This window comes from Aegilops tauschii, chromosome 7, assembly GCF_002575655.3.
Source record: "Aegilops tauschii subsp. strangulata cultivar AL8/78 chromosome 7, Aet v6.0, whole genome shotgun sequence".
In the NCBI taxonomy this organism is placed as follows: Eukaryota; Viridiplantae; Streptophyta; class Magnoliopsida; order Poales; family Poaceae; genus Aegilops; species Aegilops tauschii.
Genome location: NC_053041.3, coordinates 61,593,425 through 61,621,049, shown reverse-complemented (window position 1 = coordinate 61,621,049; position 27,625 = coordinate 61,593,425). Strand labels below are relative to the sequence as shown.

At 43.4% G+C, this 27,625-nt stretch overlaps 1 protein-coding gene and 1 long non-coding RNA gene across 2 annotated transcripts; one reads left to right on the top strand and one right to left on the bottom strand.

The window, feature by feature from the left end:
• The first annotated feature begins 1,646 nt into the window (after nt 1-1,646).
• On the top strand, nt 1,647-4,495 carry LOC120969879 (uncharacterized). Its single transcript, XR_005764335.2, has 2 exons — nt 1,647-2,327; nt 3,986-4,495. It is a non-coding gene; the product is annotated as an uncharacterized lncRNA (long non-coding RNA).
• A 1,975-nt stretch (nt 4,496-6,470) lies between these two features.
• Nucleotides 6,471-9,426, bottom strand: LOC109770883 (3'(2'),5'-bisphosphate nucleotidase). The gene is made up of 8 exons (XM_020329601.4): nt 9,227-9,426; nt 8,750-8,825; nt 8,404-8,477; nt 8,117-8,319; nt 7,317-7,527; nt 7,102-7,200; nt 6,873-7,026; nt 6,471-6,786 (listed from the first exon to the last, which is right to left on the bottom strand). Exons 1-8 carry the CDS (start codon nt 9,311-9,313, stop codon nt 6,614-6,616), a joined length of 1,077 nt encoding a protein of 358 aa, XP_020185190.1. The 5' UTR covers nt 9,314-9,426; the 3' UTR covers nt 6,471-6,613.
• Nucleotides 9,427-27,625: the final 18,199 nt, after the last annotated feature.

The following is a 27,625-nucleotide window of genomic DNA, read 5'->3' as shown; positions in this document are numbered from 1 at the left end:
TAGTAGCAGGTATAGATATAGGAGCTCCCATGAACGGGTGCATAGGATGACTCCACAAATGCTACAAATTGCTTAGTGGGTTTCCTTCTTAGGGCTCGCCTCAGGCGATGCTACACGAGCCGTGACCCATTAGCGAGGAGTCGGACACTATTTGATGCGGTATTAGGAACCATTCACATGATACTTTGATGGTTTCATTCATTTTTATTTTTATCTGTTTTGTGTTTTCCTTTGTCATTTCTTTTTATTTGTCGTTTTTTGTTAATTTCTTAAATTTTGTTTCTTATTTTTCAAAAAATATTTTTTCTAATATTTTTTGAATACACGTTAAACAACTTTTAAGGTACACATTGAAAAATTTTCATACACATGTTGAACATTTTTTAAATCATGTTAAATATTTTTCAGATATATGTTGAACATTTTTTGAATGCATGTTGAACAATTTTTAATACATGTTGAAATTTTTTAAAATACACAGTTAACATTTTATTAATACAATGTGAGAAAGTTTTTCTTACCTGGTGACCATTCTTTTTGTCACATACATATTTTTCTAAAAAAAATGCTTGAAAGGATTTTTAAAATTTCATGAAATTTTAAAATATTTTTCTGAACAATTTTGTAAACATGTGAAGATTTTTTAAGTGTCATCAACATTTTCGGAATGGTATGACATTTTATTTAAATTTCATGAACAAGTATTTAAATGGCAAACATTTATTTAATATTTAATAACTATTTTTTTAATTCGCAAACAATTTTTAATTTGCAGAGAAGCTAGATTTTTAATGTGTAAATTGACCTAGTAACTAACGGGACAAAAATTTATAAGTAAGCAATGACATTGCATCGTAGCTAGGCAAGGAAACAGACAAGCGACAAGCGCGTTAGTAGACAAGCGTAGTTCGTGGCCTGACCCAATAGACGAGGCCTAAGACAAGGGTGTAGGTGAGGCGAGGAAAGTGCTTGTTGCAAGCAACCTCTAAATGTGTCTGGATGACTTGTTTAAGGGAGCAACTTGGGTACCCCTTCGAGGGGATTCCCGGCGGGCAATATGGGAGTGCCCTAGCAGCATGTGTTGCGTGCTAAGCACACTCGTGGGAGCATATTTTTCTGCATATATTTTTGTTTTTTTATTTTGCTTGGTTTTTCCTAGGTTTCTGGGGGTTTGGTTTCATGTGAAAAGCACAGGTGCACTTCACTATAAAATACAGTTGTGCTTCTGCCAAGAATTGTAACTGTGCTTCCCAAAAATGAAAAGGCGCATATGTGCTCCACTATAAAACACAGTTGTGCTTTTGCCAGGAATTGCAACTATGCTTCCCAAAAATGGAAAGGCGCAGATGTGCTCCACAGTCAGTTGTGCTTGCTAAAAAGCTAAAAGCATAAGTGTGCTTCACGATGAAGCACAACTGTGTTTCCGCGTGAAGCAGGGGCGGATCCAGCCCAGCCCAGCGCCGCAGGCCCCCTTTGTATATTGTAGCAATTGCTACGGTATTTTGCTACAGTCTACAAAGGAAATGGGCCTCACCCCCCACCCTGTCTAGGGCCTAGATCTGCCACTGGCGTGAAGTACACCTATGCTTCTGAAAAACTGAAAAACACAACTGTGCTTTCGTGGTTTTTTGTTTTTTGGATTTTTCCTTGTTTCCATTTTTTGGGTTCCTACTTTTCTTTTTGGTTTCCTTTTTTTGGGGGGTGGGGGGGGCTCTGCTTTTCTCAGGATTTCTTTTCCGTCCAAACCTATTAAGAGATAAAACCCAAAGATAGAAACGCTTTGTGATTTGCACACATGGTTTAAGAGATAAAATATTTTTAAAAATAAATAAATAAAGCAAAATTCTCAAGTTGTGAGAAGTATCGCACATGCAATGTGCTACTTGTCACCATAAGAAAAGGCCAGGGTGATTTTTGCAAGGGGTATCCCTTAACTACTTTTTTAAAATAACCCCTTAACTAGTTTTTTTAGCATTAACCCCTTAACTAGTGATTTCATTTGTTTAACCGGGAGAAAAAGACCAATATAATTGGACCCTATCTTGTGTATGATGCGGTATGTGCCCTCGTTCTCGGGCCTGGGCCTCCCCGAGCGCAGACACACACACACCTCAACAACCTCTCCGAGGGACTGCTCTCGCGGAGTCACAGTCACAGATCCCCTTGTTGACTCGCTCAGTCTCCGGGTCTCCTCCCTCTCCAACTCTCATCTCAAGGTCGAAGGCGACGGCGTCCAAGGGCCGGCCGGAGCAACCGCCTCAGATTTCTAGCCCCTGCCTCCCTCAAGCCGGCAGCTGCTTTTCTTCGTGAAATCCCAAGGTGCGAAGGTAAGTAAGACTCTCTTGTACTACTACTAGTAGCTAAGATATCGTTTCCTTTTTCCGTCGGATCTAGCAGACCATCCTCTCGAGAAAAGTATTTCTTTTGGCTCCGCTCGCTTTATAAACTTGGATTTGACCTCAACGACTTGTTGGATTTAGCATCTTTTGTGGCAATGTACTTTGAGCAAAAATGGAAGACTTTCAACTTCATGGTTGACGAGCCTTGCAATTTCTGGTTTGCTATATGTACTTATGTAGAGCTGCAGGTTGTTTAAGAAGGTGTTTGGTTTTTCTTAAGCACCGGTGTTTATTTTGTAAAGCAGTACTTCATTAGGCACCTTGCCATAGAAATAGGACCGCAATAGCCGACGAATGTTCTCTGTGAGGGGTTGGCATTTGATGACAAGTTTAGTTGTATGAGCTTGACAGTTTTTTCTGAGACACATGACATTTTTCTGGGAAGAAGGGAATTTTGTGGCAAAAAACGGCAGGATTTGCCATCTCTTACCAGGTAAAGTTGTCAAAAGGAACATGTGCTTGCCCACCCCTTCTAGTAGACGTTCGCCAGATAATATTACCTTACAAATAAGCATTCACGTTGAAGGGAAAAATGGCTTATTTTTATAAGCACATCTCTTATCGAGCTGTAGTCATCATCTGGAACTGCGGCTCTGGTTATATTCATCTTGTTTTCTGATAAGCTGTCTTAGCAAGTTTCTCAGTGGTACTGTTGTAGGCATGCACAATCCTACGATGTCGTTTTGCCATGGCAAAAAAATCAACTCAGTTTACACCCGTGGTTTGGCCACTTGCATGGCGACGTGGACGGTCTTTCACAATGTTTAGAGCTTCCTTGTTGCCTTGATGGTGCCCGTCAGAAATGGTTTGGCCGGCGTGATAGCGGTGCTACTTGTTGTAGGTTCGGTATTGAAGCTTAGTTGCGTTGAAGTCGAAATTGCCAGATCGCAGGCGCAATAGGTGATGACGATTAGTGATATTGTGTTTAACTTCGATATAGGGGTCCACCTATGGTGTGCATTGACTTTGCGCTTGCATGTGTTGTCCTTGTGCTAGGTAGCATGTCTAATGCGTGAGTTTTGCCCCTTTTTCCTCAAATTAACATTTGCAATGGTAGAGTGCATGACCTGTTCGCCGGTTTTGGCAAAGAAAAATACTCAGTTTACACCTTGTAAACAACAAGCCACATGTTCTACTCGGATGAGGATCCCCTGATGTAGGCAATCCTACCATTTGGTCACTGACATGTGGGTCCCATCAAGCGTGGGTCCCACCTGTTAGCGACGGAAAGGCAGGGTAAGGCAGTGATAGCCGCGTCAGAGGATCCACGTCCGTTCTACTCCTACTAAGGAACCACATGACACATGTGGTAAGCAATCCAAAAACTTGATGATGATGATGAAAAGATATGTCGTAACTTCTGACAAAGCTCAAATTATAAAAGTGTTATTCACTATTATTATTATTTTATATTTGTTGAAAAATTATGATAATCCAAAAATTTATGATTTTTTTTTGGTGACACGATATAATATCACTCTAATTAATGTACATTTGTTCACTTGTCACATTTGGCTTCTAATTTTGTGTTTTCAGAAGTGCAATGATTGTGTTTAATCTATGTTGAATTTGCTCAACCACTCCAGGAATATACCATGGATTTCGGACAAAAGACGGCGGCGGTAGTGACATTTATGAAGTACGCAGGGGCCATGAAAGGCCTCAAGGTCGGTGCAGCAGCTGCCGCTGTAGTAGCCGCGACCACGGCTGCCATATCAGGGAAAGACACGAACAAATGCAATCCCAAGGCAAGAACAAAATGATGATATATGCTCATCAGTTGGTGGAGAAGCACTTTGCGGAAAATGCCGTAATTGCACTCTGTACGTAGTTGTAGTTTAAGCTATCTTCAAGTATCATGCTACTTCATGCGTTGGAAAATGTCACACCCAGAAGTCGTGTTGCTGTGAGCATGACGGTGGAACTGAGTAAAACACATCCATGGTCATTAAACTTGGCTCTAAGAGGTTTAGTTTGATCACTATCTGGGGTGAAGCTAGAACAAATAAACCATTGTTGTTAGCTTTATTATTTAGTGCCATTCTTGTACTTGTAAACAGTGATGTGGACTATCTAATGAAGTGTTCGGCAAATTACACTGGCGTCAGCTGACCTCAATGCTTGTATAACAGCTATGGGTCTGGTCACTGTATTCTGCAAACCATCTCTCCTATAAAACCAGCTATGCTACCCGCCCATACGAGCTATCTGCGGCGCGGTTTCAATCTCGTTTGGTCGATCTGCCTTGCTGGAGCTTTTTCACCGTGCTGTCAAAAAATCGAACCACTTGTTTTTTTTCCACGCTGCTCTTTCGTGCTCAGGTGGATGATAGGTGGGCCTCCATCTCCCGTGGGCCCGGCTTTGGCGGTGTGTGTGCTGTGTGTGTGCGTGGCCTATGCGTTGGGTGAAAAACAATTTGACTGCAGCGAGGGTGGGCGACGTGGGATTGGCCGATTCCTGCAGGACGGTGGGTAGAAACGTGCGGTGGGATTGGCCAACCCTATCCACCAATCCCCCGTCCGCCTCGAGCCTCGCATCCCTCCTCAAGATGGCAACGGGGACGAAACCCATCGGGTTTTGCCTTCCCAAACCCATCCCCACGAGAAAATCGTAAACCCGTCCCCGTCCCCATCACCGTGTGCGGGGCTAGTTTTCTGCCCGTCCCCTAAATCCATCGGGTTTCGGGGAACCCACGATAAAATCAAAATATTTAAACAAACATAGTGGCGACAAAGAATAACATTTCAGCAGCAAAACAAGCACATTTCGGCAGCATAACTTGAGTAAATTTCAACAAAAAACAACAGTAGATGGTTCAACAGCTATATAAGTTCTGAAATAGAACTTATAGTTCACAAATCACTTTAAAGTTGGAATCATCATGGCATCTTTCATATCTCCAAGCCTCCAAACGACCATCTTCAAATCTTCCAATGCCAATCAAAGTGCCAAGTCCTAGGGAAGATCAAAATTCGCTCAAGCTAAAGTTAAACATGAGAAAAATATACAGATTAGTATATGAAATTTGCAAGTACCTGTACTTCACCTGCATTCCCTCTTGAATGTCTTGAAGACAACTCCAAAAGCTTTGTCCTTATTCATTGTCAGCATCTATGAGAATCAAATAAGTAGTAATGAACATCTTATGAAACATTGCAGCAAGATAATGATAAACTTTATGATGATATGTAAAGAAAGACACACCTTTATATTTGTTTCTTATCCAATCTAGTGAACACATCAAGGCCTCTAAGATTTCGGGGGTAAGATGACTACGGTGGTAAAAAAATAATGTAATTTCGCGGGTATTGCCGGGTGTCGGGTTCGGGGACTACCGAAACGGGTGTAAACCCACAAACGTATCGGGTTGTATAATGTGCCCAACAACAGCCCCGCGGGGATGAAAAGATGCCCATCCCCGTCCCCTAATAGGGTAAAAACCCACGGGGACGCGGGTTTCGGGGCCCCATTGCCATCTTGAATCCCTCCTCCCCTGCTCACTCGCACCGCGTGCGGTCGCCGCCTCTCCACGGCGATGAGTGGCAAGGCCGCGTCCACGAGAGGAGCGTATGGGCTGTTGCAGCCGCCGCCGGGAGCGGCTGCCTCCTCTCCTCCTCACCTCCAACGGCTGGCGCGGAGTAGGGAGCACCAAGCGCCGCTAAGCACGGCCAATGGCCTTGACGCGTATGGCAGCGGCGACAGCTAGGACGTTGGCCCTGGCTTTTTCGAGTCCGGGTCAAGGTAAGGAGCCCTGTAGTGTTTCTCCTCCTACCTCAAGATCCCATCTTGCTCATGCGGCTCCTCCCGCATATATATAGCAGTACTCTAACACAAACCTTGGTTTCGGAATTTAAAACTCTCACAATGCAAGTTTGATCTGAAGGAAATAACACAAGAGACTGGTTGTTGCTCACAAAAAGAAGAAAAAAGTTGATGTACTGTATTATTGCTGTCATTTATGTTGAACAAAAGCCATGCTAAGATATTTATAACCGCAGGAAATTTCTCTCTTTATTCAGTTTCCTTCAGGGCATGGCTGCCTATCAGCCACTCCGTGGATATGTGCAAATATTGTATAACAAGGGTTGTATTTTTTTTCCAACAAAAGGTCAGTTACACATAAACAGTGTGAATAAATGAATAAGGAGGTGTAGCATAGCGATCATTATTTTGGACCAATCCAACTTCTACAACAGGGAAGGTTCAAGAACCTTCTACAATGGGGAAGAGGCCTGTTTTTTCTCCTTGATTGCCTCCTGGACACACTTCAGGACTGATGGCATCAACTGTTTATTTGTGGCAATGATGCCTGTGTCACGAACAAGATATCTGCCTTTCGAGAAATCGAGATCGTTTCCTGAGGCATCTTTAACTACACCTCCAGCTTCTGGGAAACATCAGAAAAATGGAAGTAAGAAATGTGTATTCTTCAGTTGAGTTCATTGTTTCAAAAACAGAGAGCAATGTTCTTACCTGTGACGACAATTGACCCGGCTGCATGATCCCATATCGTTTCCCTGTAACCCTCGTGTGGAAAACGCCAGTAAATGGCACCATCTCCACGGGCCAGAGCGCCATATTTTGCTTGGCTATCTATTCTGACTGGAGGAGCTTGGACACCAAGTTTCTACTAGCACTCAAACACAGAATTAGTTTCTACTCGAATGGATAGAGCCTAATCAAAGAGTGATCAAGATCAAACCTCCGCTACAGAGCCAGTAAAATCACGCATCGAGTGTGCTCCTTCATAGGATTCAAAGAACGAGGCATTGGCTGGATTGTCGATGGTACAAACACTGATCTGTAATGAAAGTTAGCCAGAAGCAAGTCAATCACAAGAAAAGAAAATAACTCACATAGGCACAAACAGCCATCACTGATTAAAATCAAATAAAAGAGATTGAAAGTGGTAATAACCTTTTGTGGTGGAGAGCCATCTAACGACTGTACTTCAGCACCACAACCGATTGCAGCTGAAAAGAGGGCCCCAGTTTGATCTCCTGATGAGCTACCACTGAGGTTACTTACTGATGTAAAAGGAAGATTTGGACATCCCAGCACACCCAAGACAACTCTGCCCTCATCAAGCAGTGCCAGTGCAATGGCATATTGGCCTCCTCTCACGAATCTGAATCAAGTTATTAAGACAAAACCAAAAAATGATCAAAATGTATTATAGGCAGAGATAGTAACAACATGAGCTGTCATCAAATGACTGCAATGTCTTTCTTTTCAAATAAATGCTATTAGTGTTCACGATTAATCAGTTTAGAACGTTTAGTTAAAATATGGGGCATGAAAGAGAGGTACTTAATCTTGCCAGCTAACTGATCAGTTGTTAGCACTTCACAAGCTATCTCAGAAAAGAGAACCGTGTATAGTTTACATAGAACTGCTTCACAAAATTTCTGTAGTAATATTGGCATCTCTACTTGTTAAATAAGATTGTTGGTAAAAGAATTCATTTCTGTATGCAGAGTCATAGGTCAGAACTCTAGTTGTTTGAAAGAAGGCAGTGGTGCGTGGTACCTTAAATAATTAATGATTAGAAAAACACAGAACAAATTAAAGCAGCACACTGGTTTTGGACTTCTGGTGAGCAAGAAGGCAGTTGTAGAAACTACTCCAATAGATGGTGAAATTGGCGGAAAAAACAGGCATTTTTTTATCGCGTTAGCAGAACGTGAAACCTGCAGCTTGGAGTTACCACGGCTCACCCTTTAGTCCCATCGATTGGATCTAGAACCCAATGTCGGCCAGATGGACCACCCTCGGACTTCCCGGTATCAATTGCAGAGAGGATAGCTTCCTTAGATAATAAAATGTTGTATGAACCATCCTCAGCGAGAGTTTTGTTTACAAGATCAGTAATGCGCTCCAGAATTTCTTCAGCGCCATCCTTTCTCAGGTCTTCTGAGTCCTGCGTACATACAAACACTCAGGTTGTGTATTATACTTATGTATCATACACAGAAATGATTTAACAGAAACACAAGTGATTTACCTCCTCGGCCACCATAGAGAAGGAACCAGAAGTTACTTCCATATTCAACACAAGACTTACCAATACTTGAGACCCTACATGTATGAAAAGAAAATTATCACCTGAATGGGAAGTTGAGAGAACAAACAAGTTTCAGATGTGAATGTAAACTGACGAAGATCATACGACCCTGAATGTTCTTCACATCCACGAGCCATGTCATTCAGAAATCTTAACATCTCCATGTAAGTTAAATCAAGAAACATCGACTGACTTGAATTATGGTTTGAGTATGAGGACTGCTAATTGAGCATCAAACAGCAGATACAGGCACCTGGAGGTAAACAGTTGCAAAGTGAGCACGTACCATAATCAGCAACGGTCACAGGAGTCTTATCCGCCTTGGATTGAATGTCTGACTGCACGATTTCCTGCTGCACCGTCTGAAGGAGGAAGAGTCACAGGGCAAACACAATAAGTTCCAACTGCAGCAATGCATCGACAATCTGATGAATAGCGAAGCAAGCAGTTTGCAATCAACATAATCAAAGATCTCTCTCTGGTGATTATCATAGCTAGGAGTGCCTACGTTAACATACTTCAAATCTAGAGTTGGTTACACTTCAAAAGTGGTCACTTCTCCATGTTGACCATCAATCAGCGATGCTTCTCCAGTTAATTTCGGAGGAACGGTGGAAGAAAACCAAGAAGACAACTAGACAAGGCACAGCCCAGCAGCCGGCTACGGCAGCGCGAACGCGGTTTCCGCCGAGCAGCGTCCCCACGGGCGGACGGGCCTCGGCACAGCAAGGAAAGAAAGGATTTGGGATCCGAGGAAGGGCACCTGGCATAGACGGGCGGCGAGGGCGACGGCCTTCTTGGCCGCGCCGAGCTCGGCGGCGTACGAGGGATTGCCGGCGGGCCGCGACATGGCAGGGGCGGCGAAGATGGACGGCGCTTTGTGGGAGGAGGCGAATCGGCCGGCGGACGGCGGTTGGTGAGGCGGGCAGGTGGAGAAGACAATTCAAGCTGACGCTAAAACTCGCATCCTCATCCTTCTATTCCAGATTCAACGGCAGCGATCAATCGTAAGCCAAAACGAAGCCAACGCATCCAAAGACTTCTCAACAAACCCAAACAACGCAGCCAATTTTTTTCTTCCTGGGCCCGAAAACGACTCCAGATATGTTATTTTAGAACAAACGGCTCAAATCCAAAACAATAAGGTGCGCTACAAGGGGGAGTTACCGTGATATGTCCACGTGTCCTTTAGCTAGCGATAAAAAAAACCAAAGGGATATGAGAGATCGAAAGCAAGACCTAGCCCTGGGTCTTTGCACGACCCACTTCTCTCGCCGCCGCCTCTTCCCCGAGAGCGGTTCGGGAGCACTCCGCGCGTGACATGTGTCGCGCGCGGAGCGCTCCCGCCAGGGAAAACCAGCTGGCGCGGTTGGTTCCTGGTTTTTCCTTTCCGGTTTGTGGTTTCGTGTGTTTTGCAGTTTGACCCTCGAACTATCAGAATTTTCTGTTTTCCCTTTCACACAAAGAAAATACCACTTCGCGCGCTTGGTTCCCTGTTTCCCTTTCTCGTTTCCCTTTTTGTTCCCATTATATTTCCGGGTAATGGAGATTTATGGGGTAGTTACGGGTGGGGACTACCAACACTATCAAATGTGACCTTTCAAGTAAGGAAAAAACAGCAACTTTTTAATGCACAGGTGTAAGCACAGGTGTAGACTAGCAGAGGCACGGCTGTATAACTTTACTAAATTGAAGAACAGCGTCTCCGGCGCAAGGGAACCTCCTGCTCGCCTTCGGCTCGTTTAATTTTCATAAACATCTTGAAGGGGGGTCATAGGTCGAAGTGTGTTTTGATCGTGCGGCGTGCTGGTTCATGCGGCGCGTTGTCCGTCGTGGTGTGACACGGCGCCTCCGGCGCGAGGGAACCTCCTGCTCGCTTTCGGCTCGTTTAATTTTCATAAACATCTTGAAGGGGGGTCATAGGTCGAAGTGTGTGTTGGTCGTGCGGCGTGCTAGTTCGTGCGGCACGTTGTCCGTCGTGGTGTGACACGGCGCCTCCGGCGCGAGGGAACCTCCTGCTCGCCTTCGGGTCGTTTAATTTTCATAAACATCTTGAAGGGGGGTCATAGGTTGAAGTGTGTTTTGGTCGTGCGGCGTGCTGGTTCGTGCAGCGCGTTGTCCGTCGTGATGTGACACGGCGCCTCCGGCGCCAGGGAACCTCCTGCTCGCCTTCGGCTCGTTTAATTTTCATAAACATCTTGAAGGGGGGGGGCATAGGTCGAAGTGTGTGTTGGTCGTGCGGCGTGCTGGTTCGTGCGGCGCGTTGTCCGTCGTGATGTGACACGGCGCCTCCGGCGCGAGGGAACCTCCTGCTCGCCTTCGGCTCGTATAATTTTCATAAACATCTTGAAGGGGGTCATAGGTCAAAGTGTGTTTTGGTCGTGCGGCGTGCTGGTTCGTGCAGCGTGTTGTCCGTCGTGGTGTGACACGGTGCCTCCGGTGCCAAGGAACCTCCTGCTCGCCTTCGGCTCGTTTAATTTTTATACAATAGGTCGTGCAAAAGGCAAGCTCCTTTGTTTCGAAAGGCACGGGTTTGAAGCATGTGCAGTCACGTCTGCTTAAGAGCTAGGCATGGTTGAGGCTCTATAGGTATGTGCGTGCATGCACATGTGTGCATCCTACGAAGGCATTGGTATGTTGCCTTCGGAGGCACGGGTTTGAAGAATGTGCATTCACGTGTGCGTAGGAGCTAGCCATGCTTGAGTTTCTAGAGGAATGTGCGTGCATGCACATGTGTGTATTGTCCGAAGGCATTGGTATGTTGCCTCCGGAGGCACGGGTGTGAATCATCTGCAGTCACGTGTGCGTAGGAGCTAGCCACGGTTGAGGCACTCTTGGTATTTGTGTGTCTGGATATTGCCCGGAGGCATGGTGACCCAGGCTTTGGTGGCACGGGGCCATGACGCCTCTGGAGGCACGGGAGGGTGGTCTCCAGAGTCACGCGTAAGGGTTCGTTTTGGGATACACTGCTGTCGTACAAATAAGAAGAGGCATTGTTGTTTAAAGTGTACTGGCACTCTCTGATGATGTAAGAGGCACTGTTGTCTAAATAGTTCTCTTTTCAACATGAACACGCAATTTCTAACTACATTACATACAAATGTGAGTTACTGATAAACTGTTTTGTCACGTCTAGATAGAATTAGCCTCGCTGGCTAAATCAAAAGTTTTAGTCTTCATTCTTGTTGAAGATCTTGCTAATCTCGTCACCCATTTCACTAGCTTTGACTTGATTCATCTTGCTACTTAAGAGAATGTACATTGCCTCTGCCCTCCAGTCTTCGACCTCATCCTGTGAAATTTTGCCGAGAAGAGAAGTATATTATTAGAGTTGGTGCATAAAAGTTGTTTATAAGTAAATATATATAGACTTACTGTCAAATCTTCCAGGTCTTCGACGAACTTTTCACCATTGTAGAGGAATGCAAGCTTTAAAACAGCAAATGGTGATTCGCCCTTTTCTACCACTGGAACATCTTGCACGGTATGAATCTGCCATCTTGTTTTCTTTGGATTCATTGTTTGTTCAAGTATGGCGTTGAAGACTTCTTTAATCCTAGGTAGCTGGGAATTGCATTTTGTAATTGTTTTAATACTACAACTTGTAAAACTGAAAAAATTATTATGTATAAATGCTTACGATTGCCAACTTATGAGCGTGATATTCCTGAAACTGTCTTTCTCTTTCTTTTTGAGCGTCTTCATGTTCCTGAAGAACTCGACATGCTTCATTTGGATCCAATTTATCCACGTCTATCTTTTCTTTCTCAAATTCCTTTGGAGTCGCTTCTCGAGGATCAATAATGTGAACTTTGTGTTTGTATTTGTCCAACACATATAGTACGTAGCGGTCATGCTTCTCCATTGGAATGAATATCTGCGTACAAAATACTTGTTGGTTTCCTGACAGTTTAATATAAAGTAATTTGATAGAACGCATATTTTGTGATTTTGTCGCGGAGGAAAGGGATGTTACCATGTTTGCTGTTGAGAGCTTTTTCCGTTGATTTTCTTTGAGATACATGGGAACCAGCTGATTCTTTGTTTTTTGCAATTCACTTTTAAATTTTGCAACACTAGTTTTGTCTTTATTTAATTTCAGTATATGCCACAAACAATAATTACGATGAAAAAACTGTTAGAAAAAAGAGCTGTGTAACAATATAAAAAGAGTAGGTGTTGCAATATAGACAAGGTTTTGCTTTTTAAAAGTTTACCTCTGCAAAGTTTGGGCCTAATATTACTCTGTCACTCTCTTTTGAATCTTGTCTGCTTTCCCAGATTTCTGCTATGTCATCGAGCACCCTCTTTTCCATATGATGTGGTATGTTCGTCTGTGCTGGTCTTGGACCAAATACTGCCTTCAGTTGGGCTCCAGTAAGTTGCGTGCTTTCACTGTCCCTACGGATGCGCCTAAATATAGTTTTGCTGCGACAGGGAGATAAAATAATTTTGGAGGTCACGGTCAGTGAGAAACAGATTTTTACATTATTTTTCGCCTCTGTCCAACTATTTTGAGGTGCAACAGAAAACAACTCACTTTTTGTATTCCTCCTGCCAGCTGTCGCTCATGACTAGTTGGAAGAGGTCGGACGCCTCCTTTGTGTGTTGGAAGCAATGAGAATGTTTTGGGTATGGACTGGTGGTTCGTCTTTTTTTCCTTTTTGTTTCATCTGTTTCTGTCAGCGGAAGCAGATATGTAATATGTAAGCTCTCGTGATACGAAAGACATTCGTCAACCGTGGGATGGGTAGATCATTACAAAAAAAAAGATAACCAGAAATGATTTTCTAACCTTTGTTGATGGAAAAGAAGTTTGAAGTTTCTGGTTTGAATTCTTTGATTCTTCCAGGTAGTTGCTCGCACTTTACTTGGTTTGTTTCACCAAATATGGCTGTAAAAAGGAACTCTGGTTTCCACTCGGCATCTACGTTGCTTTGCTGCATGGAGGTCATCGGATATCCTTTTGTTTTTCTTTCATGAGATAATCGAAGTATTCAAGTAGTGCTGCTTCTAAAAATTAAAATTGTTGCTCTCGTACTATTCACTTACATGGAAATCCTCATCATCTTTTATGAGATCAATGCCATTCCAGTATTTTGCAAATTGAACCATGAAGTGTCCGCATTGGGTACCCTGCTGTTTTGGAACGCAAACTCTGTTAGGTGTTTCTGCTATCCTCGACCAGTTCGGTTCACTGTTGGCTCGTAGCTCCGCTTCGCCGTAATGCTTCTTCATGAGTGCGTGCATCCTTTTAATCTGTGATTACGGTTTGGTTTTATTGTTGGGTTTTGCCATTAATAAAGGGAATGCAGGAATTGGAAAACCAATTAGAAAACCAAGGTTGAATTGACGTACAAGTTCTGGGTGATCCTTATGGTGTGTTTTCCATGTATTTTTTCCTCCTCCGTGTCTGTAATTCAGTGAGTCCAGTATGCTGATGGAGCTCGTGTACTTGTTGAGCACGTACGGTGTGTAGTGTTTAGCTGTGTTGTGAGGTATCATAATCTGTGATGTTTGGAGACATAGTGAGTTAAAGTTCATTCTTGTCAGGAGAATGAAATGACATGTAAATGTGCAATCTGTAGGAAGAATGAATTATGTTTGTGTATTTCTATTAACTTACCAGCTTTTTTTTAAAGTTCCTTCCGTGTTACAAGGGGTGCAAACTGTTTCAATGCTTCGTCCTCATTGAATTCTGCTAGTCCTTCTTCTTCTCCAGTTTTAACACCGAGCATGATCTGCGACCAAAAAGTTTTCTACTTTTTAGTTCAATCTTTGTAATCACTAAAATGATGCAAGTGTTTTTGTCAAATTGGACTTCATACGTTTGCAAATTCTGCGGGAAGTATGGCTTTATCGGTTGTGTTGTATTGTTGCTGCACTGTCCATTCTTCGAACAATGCGTTTGCGATGGAGCCCTCCATCTGTCCATGATCTCCTTTCTGTAGCTGTTCCATTATTTGTTTTCCTGTAATCCAATCGGGTCGGTTCGAGCTAATATATACGTTTAGACTGCAAGCAGAAAAAGTTTATACATTAGTTAGGTTGGTTTAAAAAGGGGCAACATTTCTTTGTTTATTTGTTGTGACAAGAGAAAGTACTTACTCTCCGCATTCGTCCTGTCCTTCTTTGCTGAATAGGTATTCATGAAGTGCTCTGGCTTTGTTCATAAATTTGAAATCTCCTGGGACAAAAGTAGGAATCTTGATTTTTCCATGGAGCCTGCTTGAAGGCTTTACCGTCCTCTTCTTGACCGGGATTTTCTTGTCTGAGCTGTTCTTAGATGATTGACCCATTGAATGTTCTCCTGATTCTTGCTGCAAGCTTGTCAGATACGGCGTGGCATTTTTGTTGAACTCAAAGTCTTCCTGGTAAATCATTGATGTTTTGATTTCATCAAATGTATGGCCCATCTGTTTAAGCATATTGTATTGCATCAGTTGGTCCGGGTCAAGGCTTAAAATAAATTCATCAACTTCTTCATGCTTTTTCGTTGTTTTGTGTTTTAGGAAGTCTAAAGAGATGGTGCTGGAGATGCCTTGTTGATTGCTTGTCGAGTTTGTTTCTTCTTAAAGAAGAACATGTTGTTTTTTGTGCTCGGAAACCTGTTCTTGTGTATTTGGTACATCGTTGCTTCTGTCATCCTCTTTTAAATCAGTTCCTGTTTGTTCAAGTTGCTCTGTGCTCGTGATATTGCTGTTGATATTTTGCTCGTCCGTTTCCTCTTCAGCATGGTGTGGTATCTTGTCGTCTGGTGGTGGTTGATCTGGTTCTATTGGTGGATCCTTTTCTTCGTGGTCTGTGCAAGATTCTTGGGCGACGGCGTGGCTGCTGACATCCATAATCTCTTTGCGTTTACTGGATATATCAATAACTTCATGCTCTTTTGTGGTTGTCGCATGCATAATATGTTCTTTTGGCTCGGGATTTGGCGGAAACTCTTCTAGTACGCAACATTCTGTCTGTTGAATTTCTTTGTCTCCCATATCGACTTCATACTTCAGCATATCTGTTAGAATAAAAAAAAATTAAAAAAATATTACTTCTTCTATTGTGACAAAATTGTAAGGTTTAGTTTCTGAAAAGACTAACCTGTTGTACACTTGATTAATGACAGTTTGGTATTCCCTCTGTGTTGTCTGATTAGTTGATATAGAATTTTTTCCTCAACTCTGGTACTTGTTCTGGCTCTAAGGTTGCTGCTGTTCCATCATTGGAGTAGTGCTTCAGGTTCATGTCCATATAGAATGCGCAGTCCATTCTGGATGTAGAGGAATGGTACTAGTAAGATTGTTGCATTCAAGAAACGAAAAGAAGAGAAATGTTGGAGCAATGGTACTGGTAAATGTTGCATTGAAAAGATGAAAGAACAGAATTATTTTAGTAATTGTAGTAGTGAATCTTGCATTGAAAAAAAGAAAGAAGTGAAATGTTGGAAGTGCTTACGTTTCTTCTTCTTGAAGTGGCACCTGCAGTTTGACCCTTTTGAAATGGTCGATGCTTTTTTGTGAAAGCTGTAGCTTTGTGCTTACGTGCTTCCAGATTTTCATTAATTTGCTGGTTACATTGTTGAAGAATTCTATTGTGCCTGGATATGTAGTTGAAGAGTCAAGGAGTTCAAAGCGCTGTTTTTGCACGTTAACTCTAATGGTGAAGTAATGACTTATAATTTCGTCTTTCTCAAACCCCCGCAACGAACATGGTAGAAGGAACTGCAAAACAAAAAATAAAAAGAAAACATTTAGAAATCTTCTTATATTTAGAAACATAAAATAAAAAGAGGACTTTGCATAACATATACGCAAGCTGATCTGCTTACCATTTTATAATCTTGCAGTTTTTCTTCTTCTTGGATGTTGAAAAATGATCTAAGCCTGACAGGTAGTAATTTTTTTGTAATGTGTTCTTGATCATTATTTTTGTAGCACATTGGATCTTCGTCGTCGGCTTCCTTTATCGAGTGCTGCTTCTTTTGTAACAGATACACAAAGGGAATTTGTCAGTTCAGTTATAGGGCAAGTTTATCTATTTATAAAGTCATATATATTGTTTTCAACGTGATTCTTTTGCCGTGATCTTTACTTACTGTGTTGCTTAACGACATAATCTTTCTCCCTGTGCCATTGAGTTGTTTTCTCAAGATTGTTAGCATGGGCTCGATTGCTTCGGTGCGTACTGATTTACCGACCTTGAAGCTTTTGGCGATATGGCCTAGATTGACATCAAACTTGTCCGTTGTAATGAAAAGCTCATCACTGCAAAGTATATTTAGAAAAATGTTTTAGTTTACACATGATACAGTCAAAATGATCGTGTGTAAGAATGTGTTTTGTGTTAGTTGTATGAACTTACATTTCTCTCTGTGTCCATGGCTTGCATACAGCGTTGTACAGGTCTTCGATGGCTTTGTTGACGGAATCACTATCTTTGCCCCCTTTCTCCATTGTGCCTGCGATGATTTTGAATTTAATGTAAATAATTCCAAGTCACAAGATCACAAGATAGCAATTAAGTTTCTATTGTCTTGCCTGCTTCGATGCTAGAAGATATGCCCTGTCCAGTGTTGTTCCTTTCTTGTTCTCCTTCTGCTTCTTGTGGCATGTTATGTTCTTTTTGCGTTGTACCATTTTGTTCAGTTTCTGCTCCATCCTCATTTGGGTCGTCTGTGATTTTCTTAGCATCATGTTTTTCCTTGTCAACCGTCATGTCTTGCTGGTGGTCTTTTCCGTGTTGTTTTTCAGTCTCGGCTTGGTTGGCACTGACCTCTCTGCCAGGGGAATTGGCACTTTCTATGGAACAATCTGTGTGTTTGCTTGATTGGTTGTATCTCCGTGGTCGCCTTCTTCGTGTTTCTGCGTTATCATTGAAAAAGCATTGAAATAATTTAACTTGCTACTTTATTTTAATTATAGCAGCTGTTATGGGAAAATAGTGAAGCGTTCGGTGCGTGGTTTGAGCTATTTTGATTGTGATTAAGTCATAATTTTGTGGAAACATTTTGTGCAACTTCACCTGTTGAGCTGTCGTTGGTGATGCTGACTGTTCCACCCGTTCTTTGTTGAGTGTAGTTTCTTGGGGATCCTCTTGTTCTTTCTTTTGGTGTTCATCGTCACTGTCATGGTTTTTTTCTTGCAGCTATTCAATCATAAAGGTGGTTAAGTTGGAGTGCATTTGAGTTCTCATGGAACTACTTTGTATTTTCGTAGAATCAGCTTATGTAACTTTACCTCCTCAATTGTTGCTACTTCTGTTGTCTCTGCTACTGTTCTCGTTGCTGCTGCTGACTGTTGTGCTTGTTCTTCGTTGAGTGGAGGTTTTTGGTCATCTTATTGTTCTTTCTTTTGTAGTTCATCGCCGCTGCCGTCGTTTTTGTCTTGTAGCTTTTGAAACACACAGGTGCCTTAGTGGCAGTGCATTTGAGGTTCCACATAGCTATTTTATACTTTCATAGGATCAGCTTATGTAACTTTACCTTTTCAGTCATTGTCGCTGCTGCCGTCTCTGCTGCATGTTTTTCGGTGAGTGAATATTTTGGGGCTTGGTCTTCTGTGACGTTGATGTCTGCCGTTTGAAGAACATGTTGCCCTTCTTCAGTGGCCTCCTTTTGCTCACTGGTCTCCTGTGAATGCTGTTGGGAAACGTAGCAGAAATTCAAAATTTTCTACGCATCTCCAAGATCAATCTATGGATTAACTAGCAACGAGAGAGAGGGGAGTGCATCTTCATACCCTTGAAGATCGCGATGCGGAAGCGTTGCAAGAACGCGGTCGGTGGAGTCGTACACGAAGCGATTCAGATCGCGGCCGAATCCGATCTAAGCACCGAACAACGGTGCCTCTGCATTCAACACACATGCAGCCCGGTGACGTCTCCCGTGCCTTGATCCAGCAAGGAGAGAGGGAGAGGTTGGGGAAGACTCCATCCAGCAGCAGCACAACGGCATGGTGGTGATGGAGGAGCATGGCACTCCAGCAGGGCTTCGCCAAGCACTGCGAGAGACGAGGAGGGAGAGGGGTAGGGCTGCGCCAAGAGAGAGGGGGACTCATGTCTATGGCAGCCCCAAAACCCCCACTATATATAGGGGAAGGGGAGGAGGGTGCGCCCCCTCTAGGGTTCCCACCCCTAGGGGGGGCGGCAGCCCTAGATGGGATGGAGGGGCGGCCAAGAGGGGGAGAGAGGGGGGCGCGCCCTAGGGTGGGCCTTAGGCCCATCTGCGCCTAGGGTTTCCCCCTTTCCCCTCCAAGCTGCGCCTTGGGCCCTGGTGAGAGGCGCACCAGCCCACTCAGGGGCTGGTCCCTTCCCACTATTGGCCCATGCAAGCCTCCGGGGCTGGTGGCCCCTCCCGGTGGACCCCCGGAACCCTCCGGTGGTCCCGGTACATTACTGGTGACGCCCGAAACTCTTCCGGTGGCCAAAACCTCACTTCCTATATATTATTCTTTACCTCCGGACCATTCTGGAACTCCTCGTGACGTCCAGGATCTCATCCGGGACTCCGAACAACATTCGGTAACCACGTATATCTATTCCCTATAACCCTAGCGTCATCGAACCTTAAGTGTGTAGACCCTACGGGTTCGGGAACCATGCAGACATGACCGAGACGTTCTCCGGCCAATAACCAACAACGGGATCTGGATACCCATGTTGGCTCCCACATGTTCCACGATGATCTCATCGGATGAACCACGATGTCGGGGATTCAATCAATCCCGTATACAATTCCCTTTGTCAATCGGTATGTTACTTACCCGAGATTCGATCGTCGGTATCCCAATACCTCGTTCAATCTCGTTACCGGCAAGTCACTTTACTCGTTTCGTAATGCATGATCCCATCACTAACTACTTAGTCACATTGAGCTCATTATGATGATGCATTACCGAGTGGGCCCAGAGATACCTCTCCGTCATACGGAGTGACAAATCCCAGTCTTGATTCGTGCCAACCCAACAGACACTTTCGGAGATACCTGTAGTGCACCTTTATAGCCACCCAGTTACGTTGTGACGTTTGGTACACCCGAAGCATTCCTACGGTATCCGGGAGTTGCACAATCTCATGGTCTAAGGAAACGATACTTGACATTAGAAAAGCTCTTAGCAAACGAACTACACGATCTTGTGCTTTGCTTAGGATTGGTTCTTGTCCATCACATCATTCTCCTAATGATGTGATCCCGTTATCAATGACATCCAATGTCCATGGTCAGGAAACCATAACCATCTATTGATCAACGAGCTAGTCAACTAGAGGCTTACCAGGGACATGTTGTGGTCTATGTATTCACACATGTATTACGGATTCCAGTTAATACAATTATAGCATGAACAATAGACAATTATCATGAACAAGGAAATACAATAATAACCATTTTATTATTGCCTCTAGGGCATATTTCCAACAGTCTCCCACTTGCACTAGAGTCAATAATCTAGTTCACATCACTATGTGATTGTAATGAATCCAACACCCATGGGGTTTCTTCATATCTTGCTTGTGAGAGAGGTTATTAGTCAACGGGTCTGAACCTTTCAGACCCGTGTGTGCTTTACAAATCTCTATGTCATCTTGTAGATGCAGCTACCACGCGCTACTTGGAGCTATTCCAAATAACTGCTCTACTATACGAATCCGGTTTACTACTCAGAGTCATCCAGATTAGTGTCAAAGTTTGCATCGACGTAACCCTTTACGACGAACTCTTTTACCACCTCCATAATCGAGAAAATTCCTTAGTCCACTAGTTACTAAGGATAAGTTCGACCGCTGTCATGTGATCCATTCCTGGATCACTATTGTACCCCTTGACTAACTCATGGCAAGGCACACTTCAGGTGCGGTACACAGCATAGCATACTGTAGAGCCTACGTCTAAAGCATAGGGGACGACTTTCATCCTTTCTCTCTCTTCTGCCATGGTCAGGTCTTGAGTCTTACTCAATACTCACACCTTGTAACACAGCCAAGAACTCCTTCTTTGCTGATCTATTTTGAACTCCTTCAAAATCTTGTCACGGTATGTATTCATTTGAAAGTACTATTAAGCGTTTTTGATCTATCCTTATAGATCTTGATGCTCAATGTTCAAGTAGCTTAATCCAGGTTTTCCATTGAAAAACACTTTTCAAATAACCCTGTATGCTTTCCAGAAATTCTACATCATTTCTGATCAACAATATGTTAACAACATATACTCAACAAAAATTCTATAGTGCTCCCACTCACTTCTTTGGAAATACAAGTTTCTCATAAACTTTGTAAAAACCCAAAATCTTTGATCATCTCATCAAAGCGTACATTCCAACTCCGAGATGCTTACTCCAGTCCTTAGAAGGATTGCTGGAGCTTTGCATACTTGTTAGCATCTTTCAGGATTGACAAAACCTTCTGGTTGTATCACATACAACCTTTCCTCAAGAAAATCGTCGAGGAAACAATGTTTTTGACATCCTATCTGCAAGATTTCATAAATAATGCAGTAACTGCTAATATAATTCCAACAGACTCTTAGCATCGCTACGAGTGAGAAAATCTCATCGTAGTCAACTCCTTGAACTTGTCGGAAAACATCTTAACGACAAGTCAAGCTTTCTTAATGGTGACACTTACCATCATTGTCCGTCTTCCTTTTAAAATCCATCTGCACCCAATAGCCTTACGACCATCAAGTAGTTCTTCCAAAGTCTATACTTTGTTTTTATACATGGATCCTCTCTCGGATTTTATGGCCTCGATCCATTCGTCGGAATCTGGGCCCACCATCGCTTCTCCATAGCTCGTAGGTTCATTGTTGTCTAGCAACATGACATCCAAGACAGGATTACGTACCACTCTGAAGTAGTACACATCCTTGTTGTCCTACGAGGTTTGGTAGTGACTTGATCCGAAGTGTCATGATCACTATCATAAGCTTCCACTTCAATTGGTGTAGGTGCCACAGGAACAACTTCTTGTGCCCTGCTACACACTAGTTGAAATGACGGTTCAATAACCTCATCAAGTCTCCACCATCCTCCCACTCAATTATTTCGAGAGAAACTTTTCCTCGAGAAAGGACCTGTTTCTAGAAACAATCACTTTGCTTCCGGATCTGAAATAGGAGGTATACCCAACTGTTTTGGGTATTCTATGAAGATGCATTTGTCCGCTTTGGGTTCGAGCTTATCAGCCTGAAACCTTTTCACATAAGCGTCGCAGCCCCAAACTTTTAAGAAACGACAGCTTAGGTTTCTCTAAACCATAGTTCATACGGTGTCGTCCCAACGGAATTGCGTGGTGCCCTATTTAAAGTGAATGCGGTTGTCTCTAATGCCTAACCCATAAACGATAGTGTAATTCGATAAGAGACATCATGGTATGCACCATATCCAATAGGGTGCAGGCATGATGTTCGGACACACCATCACACTATGGTGTTCCAGGCGGTATTAGTCGTGAAACAATTTCCACAATTTCTTAATTGTGTGCCAAACTCGTAACTCAGATATTCATCTCTATGATCATACCACAGACATTTTATCCTCTTGTCACGACGATCTTCAACTTCACTCTGAAATTACTTGAACCTTTCAATAATTCAGACTTGTGTTTCATCAAGTAAATATACTCAGGATCTACTCAAATCATCTATGAAGCAAGAACATAACGATATCCACTGCATGCCTCAGCACTCATTGGACTGCACACATCAAAATGTATTACTTCCAACAAGTTGCTTTCTTGTTCCATCTTACTGAAAACGAGGCCTTTCAGTCATCTTGCATGTCTCAAGTGATTCAAAATCAAGTGAGTCCAAACGATCCATCTGTATGGACTTTCTTCATGCATATATACTAATATGACTCAAGTGGCAGTGCCACAACTATGTGGTACTATCATTACTATCTTATATCTTTTGGCATGAACATGTGTATCACTACGATCGAGATTCAATAAACCATTCATTTTAGGTGCAAGACCATTGAAGGTATTATTCAAATAGACAGAGTAACCATTATTCTCCTTAAATGAATAACCGTATTGCGATAAACATAATCCAATCATGTCTATGCTCAACGCAAACACCAAATAACAATTATTTAGGTTTAACACCAATCTCGATGGTAGCGGGAGCATGCGATGCTTGATCACATCAACCTTGGAAACACTTCCAACACATATCGTCATCTCACCTTTAGCTAGTCTCCGTTTATTCCGTAGCCTTTTATTTTGAGTTACCAACACTTAGCAACCGAACCGGTATCTAATACCCTGGTGCTACTAGGAGTACTAGTAAAGTACACATTAATACAATGTATATCCAATATACTTCTGTCGACCTTGCATGCCTTCTCATCTACCAAGTATCTAGGGTAGTTCTGCTTCAGTGACCGTTCCCCTCATTACAGAAGCACTTAGTCTCGGGTTTGGGTTCAACCTTGGGTTTCTTCACTAGAGCAGCAACTGATTTGCCGTTTCATGAAGTATCCCTTCTTTCCCTTGCCCTTCTTGAAACTAGTGGTTTTACTAACCATCAACAATTGATGCTCCTACTTGATTTCTACTTTCGCGGTGTCAAACATCGCGAGTTGCTCAAGGATCATCATGTCTATCCCTGATATGTTATAGTTCATCACGAAGCTCTAATAGCTTGGTGGCAGTGACTATGGAGAACTATCACTATCTCATCTGGAAGATTAACTCCCACTCGATTCAAGCGATTGTAGTACTCAGACAATCTGAGCACATGCTCAACGATTGAGCTTTTCTCCCTTAGTTTGCAGGCTTAAGAAACTTGTCAGAGGTCTCATACCTCTTGACGTGGGCACTAGTCTGAAATCCCAATTTCAGTCTTTGGAACATCTCATATGTTCTGCGACGTTTCAAAAACGTCTTTGGCGCCTCAATTCTAAACCGTTAGCATTACGCACTGAACTATCACTTAGTCATCAGAACGTGTATGTCAGATGTTCGCAACATCCACAAACGACGCTCGAGGTTCAGCACACCGAGCGGTGCATTAAGGACATAAGCCTTCTGTGCAGCAAAGAGGACAATCCTCAGTTTACAGACCCAGTCCGCATAATTGCTACTATCAACTTTCAACTAAATATTCTCTAGGAACATATCTTAAATAGTAGAACTAAAGCGCAAGCTACGACATAATTTGCAGAGACCTTTTGACTATGTTCATGATAATTAAGTTCATCTAATTATTTAATGAACTCCCACTCAGATAGACATCCCTCTAGTCATCTAAGTGATACATGATCCGAGTCAACTAGGCCATGTCCGATCATCACGTGAGACGGACTAGTCATCATCGGTGAATATCTTCATGTTGATCGTATCTGCTATACGACTCATGTTCGACCTTTCGGTCTTCCGTGTTCCGAGGCCATGTCTGTACATGCTAGGCTCGTCAAGTCAACCTAAGTGTTTCGCATGTGTAAATCTGGCTTACACCCGTTGTATGCGAACGTTAGAATCTATCACACCCGATCATCACGTGGTGCTTCGAAACAACGAACCTTCGCAACGGTGCACAGTTAGGGTGAACACATCTCTTGAAATTTTAGTGAGGGATCATCTTATTTATGCTACCGTCGTTCTAAGCAAATAAGATGTAAACATGACAAAAATCACATGCAAATCATAAAGTGACATGATATGGCCAATATCATCTTGCGCCTTTTGATCTCCATCTTCGAGGCGCGGCATGATCACCTTCGTCACCGGCATGACACCATGATCTCCATCATCATGATCTCCATCATCGTGTCTTCATGAAGTTGTCTCGCCAACTATTACTTCTACTACTATGGCTAACGGTTAGCAATAAAGTAAAGTAATTACATGGCATTTTTCATTGACACGCAGGTCATACAATAAATTAAGACAACTCCTATGGCTCCTGCCGGTTGTCATACTCATCGACATGCAAGTCGTGATTCCTATTACAAGAACATGATCAATCTCATACATCACATATATCATTCATCACATCCTTTTGGCCATATCACATCACATAGCATACCTGCAAAAACAAGTTAGACGTCCTCTAATTGTTGTTGCATGTTTTACGTGGCTGCTATGGGTTTCTAGCAAGAACGTTTCTTACCTACGCAAAAGCCACAACGGTAATATGCCAATTGCTATTTACCCTTCATAAGGACCCTCTTCGTTGAATCCGATCCGACTAAAGTGGGAGAGACAGACACCCGCTAGCCACCTTATGCATCAAGTGCATGTCAGTCGGTGGAACCTGTCTCACGTAAGAGTACGTGTAAGGTCGGTCTGGACCGCTTCATCCCACAATGCCGCCGAATCAAGATAAGACTAGTAACGGCAAGCAAATTGAACAAATCATCGCCCACAACTACTTTGTGTTCTACTCATGCATAGAATCTACGCACAGACCTAGCTCATGATGCCACTGTTGGGAAACGTAGCAGAAATTCAAAATTTTCTACGCATCACAAAGATCAATCTATGGATTAACTAGCAACGAGAGAGAGGGGAGTGCATCTTCATACCCTTGAAGATCGCGATGCAGAAGCGTTGCAAGAATGCGGTCGGTGGAGTCGTACACAAAGCGATTCAGATCGCGGTCGAATCCGATCTAAGCACCGAACAACGGTGCCTCCGCGTTCAACACACATGCAGCCCGGTGACGTCTCCCGTGCCTTGATCCAGCAAGGAGAGAGGGAGAGGTTGGGGAAGACTCCGTCCAGCAGCAGCACAACGGCATGGTGGTGATGGAGGAGCGTGGCACTCCAGCAGGGCTTCGCCAAGCACTGCGAGAGACGAGGAGGGAGAGGGGTAGGGCTGCGCCAAGAGAGAGGGAGACTCATGTCTATGGCAGCCCCAAAACCCCCACTATATATAGGGGAAGGGGAGGAGGGTGCGCCCCCTCTAGGGTTCCCACCCCTAGGGGGGGGGCGGCAGCCCTAGATGGGACGGAGGGGCGGCCAAGAGGGGGAGAGAGGGGGGCGCGCCCTAGGGTGGGCCTTAGGCCCATCTACGCCTAGGGTTTCCCCCTTTCCCCTCCAAACTGCGCCTTGGGCCCTGGTGGGAGGCGCACCAGCCCACTCAGGGGCTGGTCCCTTCCCACTATTGGCCCATGCAAGCCTCCGGGGCTGGTGGCCCCTCCGGTGGACCACCGGAACCCTCCGGTGGTCCCGGTACATTACCGGTGACGCCCGAAACTCTTCCGGTGGCCAAAACCTCACTTCCTATATATTATTCTTTACCTCCGGACCATTCTGGAACTCCTCGTGACGTCCGGGATCTCATCCGGGACTCCGAACAACATTCGGTAACCACGTATATCTATTCCCTATAACCCTAGCGTCATCGAACCTTAAGTGTGTAGACCCTACGGGTTTGGGAACCATGCAGACATGACCGAGACGTTCTTCGGCCAATAACCAACAGCGGGATCTGGATACCCATGTTGGCTCCCACATGTTCCACGATGATCTCATTGGATGAACCACGATGTCGGGGATTCAATCAATCTCGTATACAATTCCCTTTGTCAATCGGTATGTTACTTGCCCGAGATTTGATCGTCGGTATCCCAATACCTTGTTCAATCTCGTTACCGGCAAGTCACTTTACTCGTTCCATAATGCATGATCCCGTGACTAACTACTTAGTCACATTGAGCTCATTATGATGATGCATTAACGAGTGGGCCCAGAGATACCTCTCCGTCATACGGAGTGACAAATCCCAGTCTCGATTCGTGCCAACCCAACAGACACTTTCGGAGATACCTGTAGTGCACCTTTATAGCCACCCAGTTACGTTGTGACGTTTGGTACACCCGAAGCATTCCTACGGTATCCGGGAGTTGCACAATCTCATGGTCTAAGGAAACGATACTTGACATTAGAAAAGCTGTTAGCAAACGAACTACACGATCTTGTGCTATGCTTAGGATTGGGTCTTGTCCATCACATCATTCTCCTAATGATGTGATCCCGTTATCAATGACATCCAATGTCCATGGTCAGGAAACCATAACCATCTATTGATCAACGAGCTAGTCAACTAGAGGCTTACTAGGGACATGTTGTGGTCTATGTATTCACACATGTATTACGGTTTCCAGTTAATACAATTATAGCATGAACAATAGACAATTATCATGAACAAGGAAATACAATAATAACCATTTTATTATTGCCTCTAGGGCATATTTCCAACAGTCTCCCACTTGCACTAGAGTCAATAATCTAGTTCACATCACTATGTGATTGTAATGAATCCAACACCCATGGGGTTTGTTCATATCTCGCTTGTGACAGAGGTTATTAGTCAACGGGTCTGAACCTTTCAAATCCGTGTGTGCTTTACAAATCTCTATGTCATCTTGTAGATGCAGCTACCACGCGCTACTTGGAGCTATTCCAAATAACTGCTCTACTATACGAATCCGGTTTACTACTCAGAGTCATCCGGATTAGTGTCAAAGTTTGCATCGACGTAACCCTTTACGACGAACTCTTTTACCACCTCCATAATCGAGAAAATTCCTTAGTCCACTAGTTACTAAGGATAAGTTCGACCACTGTCATGTGATCCATTCCTGGATCACTATTTTACCCCTTGACTAACTCATGGCAAGGCACACTTCAGGTGCGGTACACAGCATAGCATACTGTAGAGCCTACGTCTAAAGCATAGGGGACGACCTTCATCCTTTCTTTCTCTTCTGCCGTGGTCAGGTCTTGAGTCTTACTCAATACTCACACCTTGTAACACAGCCAAGAACTCCTTCTTTGCTGATCTATTTTGAACTCCTTCAAAATCTTCTCACGGTATGTATTCATTTGAAAGTACTATTAAGCGTTTTTGATCTATCCTTATAGATCTTGATGCTCAATGTTCAAGTAGCTTAATCCAGGTTTTCCATTGAAAAACACTTTTCAAATAACCCTGTATGCTTTCCAGAAATTCTACATCATTTCTGATCAACAATATGTTAACAACATATACTCAACAAAAATTCTATAGTGCTCCCACTCACTTCTTTGGAAATACAAGTTTCTCATAAACTTTGTAAAAACCCAAAATCTTTGATCATCTCATCAAAGCGTACATTCCAACTCCGAGATGCTTACTCCAGTCCTTAGAAGGATTGCTGGAGCTTTGCATACTTGTTAGCATC

Excerpts from the sequence above, each read along its gene's own strand:
- LOC109770883 (XM_020329601.4), bottom strand. The coding sequence starts at position 9,313 with ATGTCGCGGCCCGCCGGCAATCCCTCGTACGCCGCCGAGCTCGGCGCG. Across the intron at positions 8,478-8,749 it reads TGTGACCGTTGCTGATTATG|GGTCTCAAGTATTGGTAAGT; the intron begins GTACGTGCTCAC and ends TCATACATGTAG. Across the intron at positions 8,320-8,403 it reads TCTCTATGGTGGCCGAGGAG|GACTCAGAAGACCTGAGAAA; the intron begins GTAAATCACTTG and ends GTATGTACGCAG.